The sequence below is a fragment of the Neoarius graeffei genome, chromosome 9, assembly GCF_027579695.1.
Source record: "Neoarius graeffei isolate fNeoGra1 chromosome 9, fNeoGra1.pri, whole genome shotgun sequence".
NCBI lineage: Eukaryota > Metazoa > Chordata > Actinopteri > Siluriformes > Ariidae > Neoarius > Neoarius graeffei.
This window is the reverse complement of record NC_083577.1, coordinates 30,769,466-30,792,508: the sequence shown is the minus strand read 5'-3', so window position 1 is coordinate 30,792,508 and position 23,043 is coordinate 30,769,466. Positions and strand designations below refer to the sequence as shown.

At 44.1% G+C, this 23,043-nt stretch overlaps 1 protein-coding gene across 1 annotated transcript; it reads right to left on the bottom strand.

The window, feature by feature from the left end:
• Positions 1-17,472: 17,472 nt before the first annotated feature.
• LOC132891182 (E3 ubiquitin-protein ligase TRIM35-like) lies at positions 17,473-21,765 on the bottom strand. Its single transcript, XM_060928650.1, has 6 exons — positions 21,356-21,765; positions 21,107-21,202; positions 20,784-21,014; positions 20,633-20,655; positions 20,428-20,546; positions 17,473-18,011 (listed from the first exon to the last, which is right to left on the bottom strand). Exons 1-6 carry the CDS (start codon positions 21,752-21,754, stop codon positions 17,473-17,475), a joined length of 1,407 nt encoding a protein of 468 aa, XP_060784633.1. The 5' UTR covers positions 21,755-21,765.
• Positions 21,766-23,043: the final 1,278 nt, after the last annotated feature.

Genomic DNA, 23,043 nt, shown 5'->3' with positions numbered 1-23,043 from the left:
TATCAAAAGGCACATATACATTACTTAATCAACACATAATAACTTTCAAGACCATACCACTCATAGTTTTCAAATTCTGCTCCGGAAACAAAACCTACCCCGAAGACTAGGTCTGAAATTGTTTCCATGGAAACATGAAAAATTAAAATTTCTCAAATTTCTTAGTATCAAAAGGCACATCGACATCACCTTGTTAACATGTATACCAAGTTTCAAATCCGTATCATGAATAGTTTTGGATATATGCTCCAGAAAGGAATATTGCTCTGAGAAACTAAATCAAAATCTATATTTTATGTAAACATTTGAAAAATACTCTTTTTCAAAAAACTAAAATGGCAAAAGGCACCAGTTCACATGTTGCTTGATATTTATACAAAGTATCATGAAGATATCTTCAGTAGTTTTAAAGATATGGCCCGGAAATGAAAACGTGACCGGACAGACAGCTGGACAGACGGAATCCGTTTCTGTATCCCCCAACAAATTATATTTGGGCGGGGTAAAAAAAAAGTATTCATGTTCAACACGCAGACACACAAAGAGTTAGGTGTTTTACTGTATTGGACAGTGTACTGCATCTTCTCCCAGACACTGAACTGCAGGTTGGCCAGATGTTTTGCCTCATGGATCAGTGCTCCTGAAAGCTCCTCTGGATGCTGCAGTGTGCTCTGGGCTCTGCAAAAACATTCAGGAGTCAGTGTTGCTGTGGGTTTGGATTCAGAAACACAGCGAATGAGAGAGACAGGAAGCACATCACTCACCTTTTCACTGTGGCCTTGTAGTTCTGTAAAACAAACATCAGTGGATATGATTTACATTGTTACACCACTGAAATGTGACTGTGGCAGTGGGGGCGTGGTCAAGCACCGGTCTGTGACAGGAGGGTGGAGCCGGGGAAGGTGAGTGGCAGAATCGCTTCACCTGACGGTAATTAACCTGTGTTTGTGTGTGTTTTCCCAGTAAACCGCTCCCTATTTAAGGAGGCTGAGAGAGAGCAGAGGGAGCGCGACCCGGGATTGGAGGCTGAGTGTGTGTCTGTGTGCGTGCGTTAGACTGAAAAGTTGATTAATAAATACGCTGTCTCTACCTCCAAACATTGTCCTGCTGTCCTCTGTGCTCCACCCACACATTGTCCGCGCTACAGTGGTGCCGAAACCCGGGAAAAGGTGGAGCACCAGTTCTGCAGCTCCATGGAATCCTCCCCGTTCGCAGACTTGGTCCACGCCCTCGCCACGGCTCAGCAGAGCCAGCACCAGGCACTCGTCACGCTCCGAAAGGAGCAGGAGCGCCGCTTCGAAGCCCTGGTGCTGGCCCAGCAGGAAGACCGAGAGGCGTTCCGGCGGCTCCTCGCGTTGGCGGGGTCCACCAGCGCCCCGGCCGCGGGCCCGTCTCCCCTCACTTTGTCCAAGATGGGCCCGCAGGACGACCCCGAGGCTTTCATCACCTTGTTCGAGCAGATCGCCGAAGCCTCGGGGTGGCCGATGGAGCAGCGCGCGGCGCGCCTCCTCCCCCTCCTGACGGGAGAGGTGCAGCTGGCCGCACTACAGCTCCCCGCCGACCGCCGGCTGGCCTATGCTGACCTTCACCGGGCCGTCCTCCAGCGCGTAGGGCGCACGCCGGAGCAGCAGCGCCAGCGCTTCCGCGCGGTGCGGATGGAGGAAGTCGGCAGCCCGTTCGCGTTCGGCCAGCAGCTCCGGGACGACTGCTGGCGGTGGCTGAGGGCCGAAGATCGTGACGCCGAGGGAATCATCGACCAGGTGGCGCTGGAACAGTTCATCGCCCGCTTACCAGCCAGAACCGCAGAGTGGGTCCAGTGCCACCGCCCGGTGTCGCTGGATCAGGCCGTAGGACTGGGAGGATTGGGAGGAGGGACCTTCACAGAGCAAAAACGAAATTCAGTACGTTATGGATCTGCGCGCAAAACTCCACACGCTCACCCACCTAACTCAGGAGAATTTGCGGCAGGCCCAGGAACGGCAAGCCCGCCTGTACAACAAGGGCACGCGCCTTAGAGAGTTCACACCGGGAGATAAGGTACTCGTCCTGTTGCCCACGTCGAGCTCCAAATTAATCGCCAAGTGGCAAGGACCCTTTGAGGTCACACGGCGAGTCGGGGACGTAGACTATGAGGTTAGGCGAACGGACAGGGAGGGGGCACTACAGATCTACCACCACAATCTGCTGAAACTCTGGAACGAGGAGGTCCCCGTGGCGTTGGTGTCGGTAGTGCCGGAGAAGGCGGAGCTGGGGCCGGAGGTCCCTAAAAGGTCATTGGCATCACGTACCTCTCCGGTCCCCTGTGGAGACCACCTCTCCCCGACCCAACTCACGGAGGTCGCCCAGTTGCAGGCCGAGTTTTCGGATGTGTTCTCGCCCCTGCCCGGTCGCACTAACCTCATAGAACACCACATAGAGACGCCCCCGGGGGTGGTAGTGCGTAGCCGTCCTTATAGATTACCCGAACACAAAAAAAAGGTGGTTCGGGAAGAACTTCAGGCCATGCTCGAAATGGGCATCGTCGAGGAGTCCCACAGTGACTGGAGCAGCCCGGTGGTCTTGGTTCCCAAGGCCGACGGGTCGGTCCGGTTCTGTGTGGACTATAGAAAAGTCAATGCGGTGTCTAAATTCGACGCGTACCCAATGCCTCGTATTGATGAGCTGCTCGATCGACTAGGCACGGCTCGCTTTTACTCGACACTGGATTTGACGAAGGGATATTGGCAGATCCCCTTGACTCCATTATCCCGCGAGAAAACGGCCTTTTCCACACCGTTCGGCTTACACCAGTTCGTCACACTTCCGTTTGGGCTGTTTGGGGCACCCGCTACGTTTCAGCGGCTGATGGACCGGGTCCTCCGGCCGCACGCCACCTATGCGGCCGCGTACATAGACGACATCATCATTCATCGTAATGACTGGCAGCGGCACCTGCAACACCTGAGGGCCGTCCTGAGGTCGCTGAGGCGGGCGGGACTCACTGCCAACCCGACGAAGTGTGCGATTGGCGGGTGGAATACGGTATCTGGGCTTCCACTTGGGCAACGGGCAGGTGCGTCCCCAAATTAATAAGACAGCAGCGATTGCGGCCTGCCCGAGGCCCAAGACCAAAAAGGGGGTGAGACAGTTCCTGGGGCTGGCTGGCTACTATCGTAGGTTTATACCTAATTATTCGGACTGACCTCACTAAAAAGGGGGTGCCAGATCCGGTCCAGTGGACGGAGCAGTGCCAGCGGGCTTTCTCTGAGGTAAAGGCTGCACTGTGCGGGGGGCCACTCTTACACTCCCCTGACTTCTCTGTCCCTTTTTTGTTACAGACGGATGCGTCGGACAGAGGGCTGGGGGCCGTTTTGTCCCAGCAGGTGGAGGGGGAGGACCGCCCGGTCCTATACATCAGCCGCAAGCTGTCAGTGCGTGAGGGGCGCTACAGCACAATTGAGAAAGAGTGCCTGGCGATCAAGTGGGAGGTCCTCGCCCTCCGTTACTACCTGCTGGGGCGCTCTTTCACCCTCTGTTCGGACCACGCGCCCCTCCAGTGGCTCCACCGCATGAAAGATGCCAACGCGCGGATCACCCGTTGGTATCTGGCACTCCAACCCTTCAACTTCAAGGTGGTCCACAGGCCGGGGGCGCAGATGGTCGTGGCGGACTTCCTCTCCCGTCAAGGGGGGGGGGGGGGGGGGAGTCGGCTGCGGGCCGGACAGGCGCCCGGCCTGAGTCGGGCGGTGGGGGTATGTGGCAGCGGGGGCGTGGTCAAGCACCGGTCTGTGACAGGAGGGTGGAGCCGGGGAAGGTGAGTGGCAGAATCGCTTCACCTGACGGTAATTAACCTGTGTTTGTGTGTGTTTTCCCAGTAAACCGCTCCCTATTTAAGGAGGCTGAGAGAGAGCAGAGGGAGCGCGACCCGGGATTGGAGGCTGAGTGTGTGTCTATGTGCGTGCGTTAGACTGAAAAGTTGATTAATAAATACGCTGTCTCTACCTCCAAACGTTGTCCTGCCGTCCTCTGTGCTCCACCCACACATTGTCCGCGCTACAGTGACGTTTCTGATGATGGAAAGAAGTTTTACTTTCTCACAGTATAAATACTGACTAAATGACCCTCACTTCTAAGAATGAGACGTCTTCAGCTCCATACAGCAACATGAACTGTATGAACACACAATGCTGGTACAGCGATAGAAAAATGTCAGTTTACCCAAAACCTGACTCGACAAAACAGTTCCATTCTCAAGAAGGAATGAAATCAGCTTCATCCTCATGGAGGGACACGCCCACATTAAAAAAAATTATTTGTGAATCACAAGAATCAACCTGAAACATGATGAACTGGTCCAACTCTTCCGATCTGGCCATTTTGAAAAAAAAAATCCTTAAATATTTTTCCCCAGAATTTAAGTTGAATAAATAATACTATATATTATATGGACACGAGTGTTTTACTGGGAAATACGCCACTCATATTTTTCATACGTGCTCCATCCAGGACATGGAGAATCAAAACCGTGACATAAATCTCTATCTGTGACTTGTGAGTAAATCGATTAATTGTTTTGATAAATTTGGGTACTTGTTGTTTGTGAATGTGTCTATATAATAAAAAACCTCAAAGATGTGAATTTTCTCTTCTCATGTTGAAAAACTTGCATGTTTCATACGAACTACATCATGGATCTGAGTGATATATTTAAATATCATTGGCTGGTGTTGAGTGGTATATCAGATATATTCCATTCAGCTAGCATGATATTGAACGACTCAAAGATGAGTTAGCTGAATGGAATATATTTGATATACTACAAAAAAAGCCATCCAATATTATTATTATTATAATACATACACATTCCTTTCGGTGTTCAACATCTCATCTCATCTCATTATCTCTAGCCGCTTTATCCTTCTACAGGGTCGCAGGCAAGCTGGAGCCTATCCCAGCTGACGACGGGCGAAAGGCGGGGTACACCCTGGACAAGTCACCAGGTCATCACAGGGCTGACACATAGACACAGACAACCATTCACACTCACATTCACACCTACGGTCAATTTAGAGTCACCAGTTAACCTAACCTGCATGTCTTCGGACTGTGGGGGAAACCGGAGCACCCAGAGGAAACCCACGCGGACACAGGGAGAACATGCAAACTCCACACAGAAAGGCCCTCGCTGGCCACGGGGCTCGAACCCGGACCTTCTTGCTGTGAGGCAAGAGCGCTAACCACTACACCACCGTGCCGCCCGGTGTTCAACATGTCTTTCAAAATTCTTTCAAAATCTTCTGTACTTAACAAATCAAACCTGGCGGCGATGTTTGTTGACAAATCTTCACAGTCGCTCACTTGCGTGGAAGTTTTATGTCTCTGAAATGTGACATCATGTTGTCAACCATACAACATCGTAAACCATATTCAGGGCTCATTCTCCACTGGTTAGAGTGGTGTATAATACATGTAGGATAAGAGATATGATAACAATATTGCATGCTATCAAAATGAGAACTTTGTGATTTTGAGTTGGTTCACTCTGCAGACCAAACTCGGCTTTTATTATTTTATTTAATAAAAGTCTAAACTTTTCTGTAACCTCTTGGACTTTGAATCATTTTTGCTCAGAGAGTTTAGGTTTTGAGAGTTTCCATGACGGGTGGCATGGTGGTGTCGTGGTTAGCACTGTTGCCTCACAGCAAGGAAGGTCCTGGGTTTGAGCCCAGCAGCTGATGGGAGGCCTTTCTGTGTGGAGTTTGCATGTTCTCCCCGTGTCTGTGTGGGTTTCTGCTGGGTGCTCCGGTTTCCCCCACGGTCCAAAGACATGCAGGTTAGGCTAATTGGTGGCTCTAAATTGACTGTAGGTGTGAATGGTTGTCTCTCTCTATGTGTCAGCCCTACAGTGATCTGGCGAATTGTGTACCCCGCTTTTCGCCCATAGTTAGCTGGGATAAGCTCCAGCTTGCCCACGACCCTGTATAGGATAAGCAGCTACAGATAATGGATGGCTGGATGGAGTTTCCACGACACACAGACCTTACAGACTGTTTGCACTTACATCATGACTCTCCCGTGATGCTCTCCGATTTTGTTGTGTCCACCATCTTTGTGGTATAACATCCATGGCGACCGAGGAGAGTACATTGACAAAACGTAATTTTCGCAAATATATCAAGAATTGAGTAATAGTGACAAGGTCAGATACAGGGAAAAGATAAAAGAATGTTCAGGGATGGATCCGTACAGCAATGTTGTAGAATATGAAGACGATGTACGGATGTTGCCGAGTGTGAATTACACAGACATTGTGAATTACCAGGTGTTAACTACTAGCTTTATCACTGGTACCAACTGACGTACACTATCATTTACTGTTTAGCGCAAGTTTACTGTAAGGCTCTAGTAGGTTCCTGATGTGGGCAAATGTTACACAAAACACAAACCAAAAAAAACAACCTTGACGTCTTCGAAGGCATTTTACCGAGCTCAACGACCTACATTTTACTGGGGCTTTGTGCTATGCAATTGTAAATGCACTATGATTTGGAGTAGCGCTTACATGTATATCACTTACAATATGTCGCATCTTTATCCAACCCCGATTCCAAAAAAGTTGGGACAAAGTACAAATTGTAAATAAAAATGGAATGCAATGATGTGGAAGTTTCAAAATTCCATATTTTATTTAGAATAGAACATAGATGACATATCAAGTGTTTAAACTGAGAAAATGTATCATTTAAAGAGAAAAATTAGGTGATTTTAAATTTCATGACAACAACACATCTCAAAAAAGTTGGGATAAGGCCATGTTTACCACTGTGAGACATCCCCTTTTCTCTTTACAACAGTCTGTAAATGTCTGGGGACTGAGGAGACAAGTTGCTCAAGTTTAGGGATAGGAATGTTAACCCATTCTTGTCTAATGTAGGATTCTATTTGTTCAACTGTCTTAGGTCTTTTTTGTCGTATTTTCCGTTTTATGATGCACCAAATGTTTTCTGTGGGTGAAAGATCTGGACTGCAGGCTGGCCAGTTCAGTACCCGGACCCTTCTTCTACGCAGCCATGATGCTGTAATTGATGCAGTATGTGGTTTGGCATTGTCATGTTGGAAAATGCAAGGTCTTCCCTGAAAGAGACGTCATCTGGATGGGAGGATATGTTGCTCTAGAACCTGGATATACCTTTCAGCACTGATGGTGTCTTTCCAGATGTGTAAGCTGCCCATGCCACACGCACTAATGCAACCCCATACCATCAGAGATGCAGGCTTCTGAACTGAGCGCTGATAACAACTTGGGTCGTCCTTCTCCTCTTTCGTCCGAATGACACAGCGTCCCTGATTTCCATAAAGAATTTCAAATTTTGATTCGTCTGACCACAGAACAGTTTTCCACTTTGCCACAGTCCATTTTAAATGAGCCTTGGCCCAGAGAAGACGTCTGCACTTCTGGATCATGTTTAGATACGGCTTCTTCTTTGAACTATAGAGTTTTAGCAGGCAACGGCAGATGGCACGGTGAATTGTGTTCACAGATAATGTTCTCTGGAAATATTCCTGAGCCCATTTTGTGATTTCCAATACAGAAGCATGCCTGTTTGTGATGCAGTGCCGTCTAAGGGCCCGAAGATCACGGGCACCCAGTATGGTTTTCCGGCCTTGACCCTTACGCACAGAGATTCTTCCAGATTCTCTGAATCTTTTGATGATATTATGCACTGTATACGATGATATGTTCAAACTCTTTGCAATTTTACACTGTCAAATTCCTTTCTGATATTGCTCCACTATTTGTCGGCACAGAATTAGGGGGATTGGTGATCCTCTTCCCATCTTTACTTCTGAGAGCCGCTGCCACTCCAAGATGCTCTTTTTATACCCAGTCATGTTAATGACCTATTGCCAATTGACCTAATGAGTTGCAATTTGGTCCTCCAGCTGTTCCTTTTCTGTACCTTTAACTTTTCCAGCCTCTTATTGCCCCTGTCCCAACTTTTTTGAGATGTGTTGCTGTCATGAAATTTCAAATGAGTCAATATTTGGCATGAAATTTCAAAATGTTTCACTTTCGACATTTGGTATGTTGTCTATGTTCTATTGTGAATACAATATCAGTTTTTGAGATTTGTAAATTATTGCATTCCGTTTTTATTTACAATTTGTACTTTGTCCCAACTTTTTTGGAATCGGGGTTGTATATAGTTTGTCTATGGTTCACATAAACGGAAGAAATATAAACTTACCCTTTACGAAAGGATCTGCACATACTTGTACATATTTGTAGCTGGTCTCTTTTTTGTCCGATCTATTCAGATTTGCAAGCCACTGTCTCTGTCATCTACGGGTTAGATCTTTCATTTGGGGTCCTTCTCGCATTTTAACTAAACAATCTGACTCCAGCCTCAGCAGAATTGTTCAAGCGGCCGATGACTGAGCAAATTTGTGGCATTTCGTATAAAAAGAGAACTGAAGGCAAATTCTTTCTGATCAAAATTCTATTTATCTCATTTTATTCAATAAAGGAATGCATTTTTGATAGCTATTTTGTCACTGCTATAGCAAGTTATGAGTATTTGAAATATGCTATGTAATATATCAGTCCATATGTCAAAGCGATGGCTGTAAACAGGGCCGCTGACAGCTTTGGCTGGGCCCGGGACAAAATGCTCTGAATGGGCCCCCCCAACAACTCCCCCCCTCCCCCGGGCCAACCCACACACACACACACCTCTCTTATCCCAGTCTCTACTCACTCCAACCCTTAAATGACAGGTATTCAAAAACCATTCAACCGGTCAACAACCATTTCATTTTAGCATTTCAACATTTTTACAGTTTTAACATTTTAACATTTCCTTAGTCTGCAACTATTCAGGTGCGAAATGCAATGCGCTGGACTTTTGTTGTGGCAAAGTCGTCAATAAGGTCATTGAAGTCCAGCTTTTTCGCAAGTTCGTGCTCTATAGAGAGCATTGCCAGCCCATTGAGCCTCTCCTGTGACATGTTTGAGCACAGGTAGTTTTTTATAAGCTTCATTTTACTAAGCAGTTACTGTTATTTTGTATCCTTTAACCGAACGCCATTAAATGTATTCCGTTACGCCCCAAGCCTGCATGCGACAGCCCCCGCAATGCCTTCCTAAACTCGTGGATAGTCTACTATAATCACGCGATTGGGGTGCTCTTGAAGGAGCAGCGATGGACGGGGGATTTCGGGCAGGGCTGGGGCGAACATACAGTAGTATACTGTGCGTGCATACTGTCCAGTGTGAAAAGCAGAGAAGAACACACCGCTCAAGAAATGGCGGGATATGATTGCGGACTAATGTGAATATTCTTAGCTTCAATCAGATATATGAAACACAATGTTATTAAGCCGTTGTGGTTATGAAATGATTCAATGCCCTGTGCGTTTGATATGGTGTTCAGTGTGACTTGCTCTCCCCTCGTTTGTAACATGAATTGCGTGCCACGCGTGCCTTGGTTGGGGTTACTTTACGGGGCTGGAAAAAGTTAGCTGTGTCTTACCTGGCTCAGCTGCCCCACTGCCTTTGCTAGTACCTGCAGCATCGTCTGAATCTTTTTAAAAATATTTATGCAGTGAGCCCCTGAGTCTCTTGGTTTCTTCCTCTCTTTTTCTCTTTTCTTTTCTTTTCTTTTCTGTGCTCCTGACTTGTGCATGTTGGCAAATGGCACGCACGCTGATTGTCGAAGTGCTATGATCGAACGATGTCGTTTTTTTCCCCTTAATCAAAGAGTCAGACCAAACCATTTTTGCATTAGGGGTGGTAGGGGGTTCTTGATGCCTTTTTCAAAGACAATAAAGGCAAAAGATCTAGAAATCATTTATTGAATGCAAATATAGCACATTTCTCCCCCAAATCAACACATTTTGAAATGAAATAAAATAATCACAACTTCATGAGAGCCCAGTTCTGGGCCCTCCCCATTCCTGGGCCCGGGACAACATACCCGTTTGTCCCCCCCGTCGGCGGGCCTGGCTGTAAACGAGATGCATTGAGACCTGTGCGAGATATCGTAGGACGGAAGTAAAACGTTCAGCGGAAATCAAGCCCTGTGTCCGAAATCGCTCACTCATTCACTACTCCCTATCTAGGGAATTACTATAAAGAGGATGTGGCAGCGGGGGCATGGTCAAGCGCCGGTCTGTGACAGGAGGGCAGAGTCAGGGAAGGTAAGTGGCAGAATCACTACGCCTGATGTCAATTAACCTGTGTTTGTGTGTGTCTTCCCAGTGACCGCGCCCTACTTAAGGAGGGAGAGCGAAAGCAGAGGAGCTCATCCCTGAACCAGACGCCGGTTGTGTGTGTCTGTTTAGTTTATGAGTTGTTCACTGAAAAGTGTGGCAATAAAACCACTGTTTCCGAACCTGATCTCTGTCCTGCTGTCCTCTGTGCTCCACCCACCCATACAAACTGTTACAGTGGCCCACTTACCTTCCCTGACTCCACCCTCCTGTCACAGACTGGCGCTTAACCACGCCCCCGCTGCCACAGAGGACTATTTGGGCGGCACGGTGGTGTAGTGGTTAACGCTGTCGCCTCACAGCAAAAAGGTCTGGGTTCGATCACTGTGGCTGGTGAGGACCTTTCTGTGTGGAGTTTGCATGTTCTCCCCGTGTCCGCGTGGGTTTCCTCCGGGTGCTTCGGTTTCCCCCACAGTCCAAAGACATGCAGGTTAGGTTAACTGGTGACTCTAAATTGACCGTAGGTGTGAATGTGAATGGTTGTCTGTGTCTATGTGTCAGCCCTGTGATGACCTAGCGACTCGTCCAGGGTGTACCCCGCCTTTCGCCCGTAGTCAGCTGGGATAGGCTCCAGCTTGCCTGCGACCCTGTAGAACAGGATAAAGCAGCTACAGATAATGAGATGAGATGAGATGAGATGAGATGAGGACTATATAGTGAGTTCATTGGTAAAATGAAAAAATGCTTTTGGACACTAGTCCGTCATGCTGGTATTTACATCATTACTGTCACACAATTAAAACGTGCCAAATCAGTCGACTGGTGGGTTTTCAAAATAATAAACACATGCAAGTATTTTTGTGATAAATCCATATTATACTGAGCGTATTTCCCACATTAATCAATACAAAGTACCTGCAACTTGCAGTTCTTTTAAATCAAGGCTGAATACTTTCTTCTTTGCCGCTACCTTTTATTAAATCAAATTTGAGACTTTTAATTTGACTTCTTTCAACACGACTACAATACATGATGGGATATATTGCTTGGGTTAGTGACCATCGGTTGTACACTACTTTTCATGATGCATTGTGGGATACTTTGAGTGCAATATATGGGGTGTAAATAATCCTCACTAAGGTTTTGGACAACACTACAAAATGGCGTCCCCACTATATAGTGCCCTATATAGTGAGTAGGGAGCGATTTCAGTCACAGTGAAAGTAACCAACATCTGCCAACGTTGTGAAAAGACGCACGCCCTTGTTCGAATGCTGATGTAATCAAGCTGGACATTTTGTTTGTTTTGATAGCAATCAGGAAAGTTTGAAAAAAGTAGGCAGTAATCGTCATTTAAACTCATTTTTGTGCAATATTTCATTTGGAAAACAGTTTTCAAAATGGCGGCACAGACACCTGGCTGACACTTCACGTTTCGAAGTCTCGCACAAGTCTCGTGAAGATTGTGCAGATAAGCGACACCTGCCGTGGACCAAACAAACTAAATTCAACATGGCTAAAAACCGAACAGGCCAATTAGTGTAATATTTAATTGCAATTAATTGCTAATATGAGTCACGATATAAGGTTACTACAAACAAAAACGTAATTGAATAACACGTTAATTCAGAAATAAAGCAAGTTTAAAAATGACTTCAGTTCTCTTTTAAATATTCAACCCAGACTCAGGCAAAGCCACATGTGGGTACATTCTGTCCGACATGCCCGCAACAAGATCAACTGTGAGCTACTGCTCACTTACGTATCCCCCGCTCTCACTTCTATCAGAATGCAAGCAATCAAAGGAACAGCACACTGATTATGAATGTTGACTTCAACAAATAATTAACCCTGAAACAAGTAAGTAAAGAGCAGTGTTCTCCCCAGGGATTTCAAATAGCATCCCGGTAAACGGTCATTTTGAAATAGCATTTTGCTTCTTGAAATAGCATCAAAATCCACCCTATACTGTATGTTTATTTCTGTAATATCTAAACAAGGGTGCTCTGAGACCACAATATCCCCCGCTACAATATATTGCAAATGAAATTGCAATATGCGCATGACTGTCCTATAACAAAGCCTTTGGCCAAGTTTCATGAAATTCCTCCAAAAATTGTGAGAGGAGTTGATTTCAGAAGGTGAGAACCCTTTCTGGGATGGAAGGATGGACAGACAGACGGACGGACTTCGCCACCACATAATCCCTCTTCGGGCATTTAGGCCAGCGGGGGATTAAAAAAAAAAAAAACAGAGGCCATTCTGGGCGGCACGGTGGTGTAGTGGTTAGCGCTGTCGCCTCACAGCAAGAAGGTCCTGGGTTCGAGCCCCGTGGCCGGCGAGGGCCTTTCTGTGCGGAGTTTGCATGTTCTCCCCGTGTCCGTGTGGGTTTCCTCCGGGTGCTCCGGTTTCCCCCACAGTCCAAAGACATGCAGGTTAGGTTAACTGGTGACTCTAAATTGACCGTAGGTGTGAATGGTTGTCTGTGTCTATGTGTCAGCCCTGTGATGACCTGGCGACTTGTCCAGGGTGTACCCCGCCTTTCGCCCATAGTCAGCTGGGATAGGCTCCAGCTTGCCTGCGACCCTGTAGAACAGGATAAAGCGGCTAGAGATAATGAGATGAGATGAGAGGCCATTCTGTGGCTGGGAAGTGATTTGAGGGGATTCCCAAGCAAATAATGTGCATCAAATCCCTCGTTTCGTGCAGCCAAGCAGACAGAGGAAGTCCGTGTGCACATGCACAGGTTTATCTGCTACTTCTTTTGGGTTTTACAGCAGCTGGCATCCACAGTATTGAATTACTGTCATCTACAGGTTTACCTTTGACCCTGCCCTGACAGTTCCATCATTCTGTCGCTAAACGAACCGCTGATCACACCGAGGTGTTCGCTGACCACCGATATTTATTAGTTTGGTCCTGCGTTTCCTTTCCTTCGCAACATAGCATCTTTTCTTCTCACTTTCCGTTACTGTACCTGCTATACCTCAAGTGCTTCAAGTGCCCTTGACTGTTTGTTTATTTGCACCAATTTACGTGTGTGTGTGTGTGTGTGTGTGTGTGTGTGTGTGTATGAGTGTTTAGTCTATGTCTAGTTCTTATCTAGAGTGTTTATACTGTTTATATTGTTTGGTTGTTTTTCAATTATTCTATTTTTATTTTTATTTATTGCATTGCCTGTTTGCACCATGGGTCAGAGAGGACTGAAATTTCATCTGTGCTGTATACCGACCATGTATAGCATATTTGACAAGAAAGTTGACTTGACTGTAGTCAGTCTTTCATGTTTCATTTGCACACTCACATCCTTCATTTTTTTCTCCTGTTTCAAATTTGTATCCCACAATGCCTTGCAAGAACGGGGAAAGCCCACCACGTGATGCATGACATAGTATCTTGAATTGGGTTATGGTGAAGCAGGAAAAAATAGCGGAGAATTTAGCGCCACATGGCCCTCAGTTCATTCAGTGTTCTATTAAAAAAAAACTAATAAAATTGGAAGTCTGTGATTTGAATTCAGTAGCGTTTGCTCCACTAAACAAAAAATAATTGGGTGTCGGGGAAAATTCTTTTTATGACATAAACTTGAAAAATCTGAAAGGCAGTACAGCTTCAAAATTAGTGTTCCTCATAAAAATCTACTTCTAGTCCTGAATTGAATTGAAAGATAGGGAAAAACCCACAGTATCTGTCCAACTAGTCCCACTCGGGGATGGTTGTGGAATCTTATGCAAGGCCCCCAAAAGTATTTGGACACTAAAAAACACCTGTCCATCAGGTTTCCAAGTCAATCATTCAAAGGTTTCACAGTTTAAACACACTGATGATCTCTGTTTCTCTTCAAACATTCCACTGTCATCGTGATTGTTGTCATGAGCTGTGCTGCAAATCAAGATCTCTGACCTTACATTCAAAACTAAATAAATAAATATATAAATCAAGAAAGTCCATAAGCCTGGCACACAAAACAGACCTTTTGGTAAAATTCAAACATGAACTGTAAGAGGAAAACTGGATCGTGTTCGTACTCAATAATGGTCTCGAAAAAGACACAGCGCTCGTTTGTTTAGCAGAGGTAGCCGGATGGGGAAATTTGTCCATTTCTATAGCCCTTGTTTTTCTTTTTCTCCCCCAGGATTGATCTATTAGAACAGCCGTAAGCAGCACAAACCATCAGCACTTTTGCATCGTGAGTGGTCGTTTGCAAAGAACCCATGGCTCTAGGTTAGTTTAGGCCAAAGATCATTATGTTAATGTAAACGAGTGAGCGATAATGTACAGTAAGCTGGTTATAATCATGAAATACACCCTGACAGGGTGATACAGGAGTCCAACACAAAACAGAGAAGGTCTTGAATCACCCTGAAGGGGTTTTATTTTGTGATAAGAATCGGCTCACTATACATTATCCCACTTATTACGCAGTTATGTACTAAAAAACCTCAACATCTGACACAAAATATTGTTTTAAAATTATTTTATTGCTTCTGGTAATGTCATGGTCCATAACAACAGTTTGTAATAAAGAAAAAACAGACTGTAAACCAATCAGAATCAAGCATTTAACAAAGCTGTGTAATAATAATACAACCCCAATTCCAAAAAAGTTGGAACACTGTGTAGTGGGAAGACATGGGACAAAAATAAAATACCTAGGCCTAAATGTTTCATTTTTATTTATTATAGACGAGACAGATCTTGTCATGTTTTAACCCAGATGATACAGCAGCCAGGGATAATGGATGAGAGTTAAATATAACTTGCGGTTAAATGATGATAGAGAACATTGAGAAAATTGTTGCTTTTAATACCTTTAATGACTGACTCTCTCACCTGCCTCTCTCTCTTCCACATCCTCTCAGTGATCACTTACACACACATTAAACTGAACACATCCCTGATACTAATCATGTAAATAACAACAACCACTGCACACATCTGCACAAATATATAACTGTGCACATCATGAACATTTTAACTGTTAATAATAAACATTACACAGATTACAGATATATTTATTTGTGCATGTTTTAATTGTCCCATTATGCAGATCAACAATGTTTAATATCAGAATGAACAAAGTGAATTTATTTCACTCAGAATTGATTTCATCTCATCTCATCTCATTATCTGTAGCCGCTTTATCCTTCTACAGGGTCGCAGGCAAGCTGGAGCCTATCCCAGCTGACTACGGGCGAAAGGCGGGGTACACCCTGGACAAGTTGCCAGGTTATCATAGGGCTGACACATAGACAACCATTCACACTCACACCTACGGTCAATTTAGAGTCACCAGTTAACCTAACCTGCATGTCTTTGGACTGTGGGGGAAACCGGAGCACCCGGAGGAAACCCACGCGGACACGGGGAGAGCATGCAAACTCCGCACAGAAAGGCCCTCGCCGGCCCCGGGGCTCGAACCCAGGACCTTCTTGCTGTGAGGCGACAGCGCTAACCACTACACCACCGTGCCGCCCAGAATTGATTTGAACTTGTGAATCATCACCTAATGCAGCATTAACATACAAATCCATCTGATCTTTACAAAACCACAAACTGCTGGTGGAGGGAAACTTAGGCCCTGTCCACACGGCAACGGATTCAGGTGACTCCGATACAATTGCTTATCGTTTAGGCCTGGCGTCCACACGGCACCGGCGTTTTGGGTGCCCAAAACGCAATCTTTTTGAGAACGGGTTCCAGAGTGGAAAGCTCTGGCAACGTTGCCGTTGTGAAGTCGTCTGGATGAGTAAAACGGATTTGTTTACGATGACGTCACAACCACATGACTGTGAGTGCTTCACGCCGGGTAGAAGTGTAACGAATATCACCAGGAAAAAGCCTTACAGAGCACTAGTGAGAGTGAAACACGAGCTTGGATATTATTATTATTATTATTATTATTATGTTCAGTGTTAGTTCACAGTAGTAATGCAAGAAGCAGAATAGTGACAGTAATAGTGAAACAAAAACATGCAATTGTACAAACACTGCAGCTCTACAGCAAAATATTCATTTATGAAATGGTCTGATTCTTAACACCAGTAGTGCCAATGATCTTCTCATTGCGATGCGAGTTGTCAACAAATCCTATAACTTGGTTCATGAAACGCGCTTACAAAATATTTTCACTGTGAATATTTATTGTGTAATGGTGCAAAGTGAGAGAGAGAGTCAATCCCGCCAGCAAAAATAGAGAAAAAAAGAGCGATCTCACCTCTTCAGATGTGGGTTTAAGTCCTACAATACATTCCTCAAAAAGGGCGTAGAGGAGCAAATTAATCATTATTTAATTAGCATTCAATTTATTCCGGACCATTAAAGATGCCGCCTTCCGCGTAGAATCATAGGTCATCCTCGCCGCCATTTTGGAGAGGTCAAAGCGGAGAATAAAGATTAGCTGCGTTTAACTGTACCAACAGGTTTGCCGTCCAAACGAGATCACATGGGATTACCTTTCACAGGTGAGACTGGAAAAATACTTTTCATTGTATTTGGTCATTATAATGTAATTTTACAAACAGATTTTCCTGACTTTGTGGCTAATATGCATCCTTACTTCTTCTATTGTTCTGGTGTCTCCGAAGGGACCGTCTTACAGCGCCCCTAGAGGTGTGGCATGTGTATTGCATCGTTTTCAGCAAGCGTTGCGTTGCCATATGGACCTGATATTTTACTGATTGTTGCCCATTTGGACGCGATATATTTTTAAATAACATCTCGTTGCCGTTGTCGTGTGGATGAAGCCTCAGAGCTTGAAATCTCCTCCACTGCACAGTTTCACACACACACACACACACACACACAGCTAAACATTTCATCCAAGATTAACAGCAAACGCTAACAAGTACAAATACAGAAGAGACATGAGCTTTCAAATTCTCAATTTATTTAAAACTATTTAAAATAGATTAATAAAATTAAATTATCTTTTCAGCTCATTCTGCATTTGAACACACTTGTGTTATTTTAATTAAATGCTATGTCATAAGTCTGAGTTAATACCTTGTTATTTCAATACAGTATATCATTAATTCACTTATTTTAACTTCCTCATACTTTCAAAATCATTCATAATAATATATTTTAAGATATCTTATTATTTGAGTTAATTCATTATTTCAAGATATTCTGTCAATATTTTGAGTTGATTCACCTGAAAAAAAAAATCAGTGTGTGCTTCAGGGTTTCCAAAAAGGGGGAAACAAGACTTACACAAAGAACAGTAATCTTTTAATCTGCAGTATTTTATTAATGAACTGGAATAAAACAACATCAATGCTAACTGATCTGATTCACTCTTACAGAGCACTCAAGTGGGAGGATCTTTATGGAACCATTAACACCTAGGATTGGCAGTAATTTATCAGTAAATGTGTGTGTGACAGTGTGTAAGTGTGTGTTAGTGAGAGGGTCGGAGAATGACAGTTTTCCTCTGTCCCAGTCCAGCTTCACTCTGATCCTCTGGAGTTTCTGTGCTACTGAGAGCTGAGTGGCTGTATTTGGTGTAGAACCTGCGCAATATGTATCACCATCATACCCCACACACCAGATTCCACTTCTGGAGAATATCCCCCCCTTCCTCTGAGCAGATTCTGTCATCACACCCACAATCCACCCTGTACAGTCTCCAACTTCCACATCCCAGCAGTGTGTCCCTGAGTTAAAGCCCTCAGATCCCAGGATACACCAGTATTCATCATCAAATCTCTCTGGATTATCAGGAAGTTTCTGTTCCTCATTGCTGCATCTCACACTTTTCAGATCATCAGATACAATGAGTTCAGGATGAGCAGTGTTGGGGTCCAGAGTTACAGGTGCTAAAAACACACACACATATAATTAAGAGTCTTACTGCATAGGTGTAGAATTGGGTATGGACGGTATGGGAGTGTCCCGACCAATATTTCTGATTGAAGAAAAAAAAAGGCGGTACACAAATGGTTCCTGTAGGTTTCCACTGGGTGAAACAGCATGCAAAATTCGCTCATGAATATTCGCTCTCAAACATTTTCACATAATAAGCAAAACAGCCTCCACCTTCTGGATCAGAAATGTTTGGTTCCTCCCGCCTCTCTTTTGAAAACGTCCCATACCGAGAACACACATCCGCTGAACTGATTGGTTCTCGAGGGGCTTCATTTGAAAGCGGGGGCAAAAACTTTTGTCTGTAGAACCCTGTCACTCCCTCCTCCCCCTCCCCCCTCCGCTCTGGGCTCAAGAAGACAACAGAAGGGCAATAATCATAGACATATAAACATAGACACCGCCTTCTGCGTAGAATCATACGTCATCCTCACGGCCATATTGGATGTGGCAAAGTTTAGATTCTTCAACCGTCTCTGGTATAGCATCTAGACAGTAGCCAAGAATAAAGATGCCTCATTCATGTGCTGCGTTTCACTGTACCAACAGGTTTACCGTCCAAACGAGATCACATGGGATTGCCTTTCACAGGTGAGACTGGAAAAATACTTTTCATTGTATTTGGTCATTATAACGTAATTTTACGAACAGATTTTTCTGACTTTGTGGCTAATATGAAGTCTCGCACATAATAGCTGCTCGGTGAAACCTGTCTCCAAACAACGAAGTATTTCCTTCATAACTACGCTGATTATTGTTAGTTGCTTAGCTAACTTTTCACATATTATGTAGGTTTCCCAAAAATAAAGACATGAAAAAGCAGTGGGAGACAGCTGTGCGACGGGAAGGGTTTTCTGCTACTCCGTCATCCATGCTCTGCAGTGAACACTTCAGAACGGAGGATTTTGACAGAACAGGTCAGACAGTCAGGATCAGAGAGGGAGCTGTTCCTTCAGTCTTCAGTTTCCCAGCTCATCTCCACCGGGTAGGTGTATAGTTATAAGCAGTGAGAATTAGATAATACAGTGCCACACTATGATGAACATTTTTGAACGTATTATGAATGTTTTTAACCTTTCTGAATGTGAAGGAATCAGTGATGTATTTTGTTTTGGTATGACGTTAGAACCTGGCCGAACTCAGTTTGGCGGTCATTCAGAATATTGATGGGTATTTCACACACTATTTATAACCATCACATTAAAAGTTATATATGTTGTTTTGATGCCTGTTTGTTTCCCAAATATATACGTGTGTCTTAATGGGTGAATAAAAGGCATCGAGTTAAATATTATTGTAGAAAGGGGCTTTATGAAGTTCAGTCCATTTACTTGTATTGGTTTACAGGGAAGATTTGCCACATCCAATATGTCGGACACTCTGACGTATCCCAGCAACGGGCCACCAGCTCAATGCGGCGTCTATGTTTATATGTCTATGGGCAATAATATAACAACCACCAATCAGAATTCAGATCCAACAACCAATCAGAATTCAGATCCAACAACCAATCAGAATTCAGATACATTCTGTTGCCAAGTAAAATTGTAACCTTTCAATGTATCAAAAAGGTTCTCGAGCCCTCGTCCTGTTTTACCATTAGATCAATCACATATCAGCTTAAACTAGCATTCTAACACTAGTGAAAGATCCCACAGAAGAGAGCCGACTCCCCCTGCCAGCCTCATGGAACGCAGTGTTTAAGGCTCCGGATGTGTTTTACTTCCATTTATGAGGGAAAGGAACATACACCCTCCTTACAGTCAATGCATTATTCGCTTGTAAAACACATTTGCAAATTGGTAGAATGAGTTAATCATCACATGCAAGATTTGCAATTAATCAAATGAATTGCATCCATCCATCCATTATCTGTAGCCACTTATCCTGTTCTACAGGGCTGACACAGAGACAAACAACCATTCACACTCACATTCACACCTACGGTCAATTTAGAGCCACCAATTAGCCTAACCTGCATGTCTTTAGACTGTGGGGGAAAACTGGAGCACCCAGAGGAAACCCACACAGACAGAGTGAGAACATGCACACAACACACAGAAAGGCCCCCACCAGCCGCTGGACTTGAACTCAGGACCTTCTTGCTGTGAAGCAACAGTGCTAACCACTACACCACCATGCTGCCCAATGAACTGCATATTATTATTATTATTTATGAATTATTACAGTTCTGAACTTCAAATTTTAAGTGTCTGGACTTTGGAGAGATGATGGATACTCTTTTGGTGGAACACAACAGAGCAAAATATTGCGACTCTATAATGTTGACCTGAAGTTGGCACCACTGGGGGTTGGCATTGGGTTTATGTCCCCACCAATGTTAATACCAAACCTAAGTCATTGTCTTACTGTATTGGACGGTATACTGCATCTTCTCCCAGACTCTGAACTGCAGGTTGGCCAGATGTTTTGCCACATGGATCAGTGCTCCTGAAAGCTCCTCTGGATGCTGCAGTGTGCTCTGGGCTCTGCAAAAACATTCAGGAGTCAGTGTTGCTGTGGGTTTGGATTCAGAAACACAGAGAATGAGAGAGACAGGAAGCACATCACTCACCTTTTCACTGTGGCCTTGTAGTTCTGTAAAACAACAAAGCAAATATCAGTGGATATGATTTACATTTTTACACCACTGAAATGTGACGTTTCTGGTGATGGAAATAAGTTTTACTTTCTCACAGTATAAATACTGACTAAATGACCCTCACTTCTAAGAATGAAACGTCTTCAGCTCTCATGTCCTCTTCTATGGCTCCGATTGTGTCTGAAAGAGAGGATATGTCTTTGCTCAGCTTCTCAATCTTCTCCTTCATCATCTGACACTTCTGCTCCTCTTCCTCTCTCAGTGCAGTGATCCTGACTGCCTCTTCATCTCGTAGAAACTGGTGAAGCTTCTCAAACTCCTCCTTAATCTGATGCTCTGTGTGTTGGGCCTGAATCTACAGTGAAGAGGAAATCAAATGAAACATCACTGAATATGCAATGAAACAAAATACAATTATAATATCGAACCCATGCTATTGATTCTAACCTTTATATGTTTTGCAGTCTGACTCCATTTCCATTTACAGTCTTTAAATATCTTCAGTTTCTCCTGTAGGTGCTTCAGTGCAGTTTTGAGCTTCTCCTGAAATAAATTATCACACTGCATGGAGTCTCTGTGTTTTTGATATAATTTGACGTCAGATGAACTAAATTGATTACAAAGTAATTGTCATAATTATGAACAACAGCATTTGTTCACATGTGACCCATGAGTTCATATGTCCATTTTATTTACCTTACAGTCTGTTACTGCCTCATCAATGGGGCAGAATTTGTGGTTGGTGTGTTTTCTTGAATCTCGACACACCAAACACACCGGCTGTTGATGATCCAGACAGAAGAGTTTGAGTTTCTCACTGTGCAGACTGCAGACTGTTTCAGACCCTGATGAAGATCTCTGACTTCTCTCCTGTAAGAAAGTCTCACACAGGTTCTTTAAGGCCAGGTTTATGGGAGGATCATCCATAGATGACTTCCTCCTACAAACAGGACATTCTCTGGATCCTTTGGTCTCCCAGAACTGCTGCAAACACACTTTACACACACTGTGACTGCAGTGCAGAACAACAGGATCCTTGAAGATTTCACAGCACACAGGACAGGAGAAATCCTCCTCTGAAAACTTAGAAGCCATTTTGTTTGCTGCTGTTGGTGTTCTCTCTCATCCAAATGCTCAGAGTTTCACTGTCACTTCTGTGAAAAGTAATCACACCCTGATATGTTTCTACTCACTTTGGGATGAGATCCCTTCGACTGGTGCGGGAGTATGAGAGGACTTCCAGAAAACTGGCAGATATCTTAGCCAGAGAGGATTGTTCATTTTTGTCAACCTGGAACGACCATCATTGAACAGAGGTGGGTGTCTATGACATCTTTTATCAGCCACCTACAATGCAGCCATCAGCATTCTGATTCGGATTCTATGATGATCCATGAGAGGATAAATACTGGATACTCCCTAGTAGTCAGACAGAACTGAGGATGCCTTTAGGATGAGAGGCGAAACGTTTTCAAGAATCGTCAAGCAAGTCCAGTTGCTCTCTTCAACCAACCACAGATTACTATGTACCTGGACGACTGAATTTCTTCACAGGTATAATCACACCCTGATTTCAGGTTTCTTTAAAGTTAAATAGATGACTTTGTAGGTTCAGTTAATCATCACTTCCTTTCACTGTGCTGAAAATGAGACTTGGATTTCTCCATAAACTGAGAATAAATCTCAACTCACCAGAGCAGAACACTGCAGGCTGTTAATGAAGGACTTTGGTCATGTCAGACTTGGCACTTCCTTAATAGGAGGAGTTTTCAAGAGACACATTATGACCTGTTACACTCCTCAGTTACATCAGAAGCAGCACACGGCACTTACTTATGTTTAAGCACTGAGCATTAACTGTAATTTTGGTGCAAATTAATCCAGTGATGAATTTCACTCTTCTGAACTGAAAATAATGTTTCACTTCTGGAATCATTTAAAGTCGATCTTGCAGTTTCAGACACAAGACCCAGAATGCTCTAATCATCAGTGGGATGAACTGGATCTCAGTCAGAAGAGTTATAAGCTCTTATAAACAGCAAATGATACTGCACCTTATCCTCAGACCTGAATAAGAAAGACACTCACAGGAAACAGCGCAATGGCAAATAGTCACATACTGTACTGAGTGAGTTTATAGTTTTTAATATAATAATATTTACTCTACATAACACAGCTGATGCAAATCCTGTAGTGCTACAACTGATACAAGATGTTGATGATCATAAATGGAAAATATTTACCAATATTGAATGGCAAATGATATTTATCATATTTGTATAATATTGTCTGATATTATGTTGCATTAACTGTTTTATAGAAGGGGGTCAGTTGTAGCATTTTTCAAATTTTTTTTTAAAAATACAAACCTCATTTCCAGAAAA

Coding starts and splice junctions, on each gene's coding strand:
- LOC132891182 (XM_060928650.1), bottom strand. CDS start 21,754: ATGGCTTCTAAGTTTTCAGAGGAGGATTTCTCCTGTCCTGTGTGCTGT. Junction 20,656..20,783: donor AAGACGTTTCATTCTTAGAA/GTGAGGGTCATT, acceptor GTTGTTTTACAG/AACTACAAGGCCACAGTGAA. Junction 20,547..20,632: donor TACAAGGCCACAGTGAAAAG/GTGAGTGATGTG, acceptor ATGTTTTTGCAG/AGCCCAGAGCACACTGCAGC.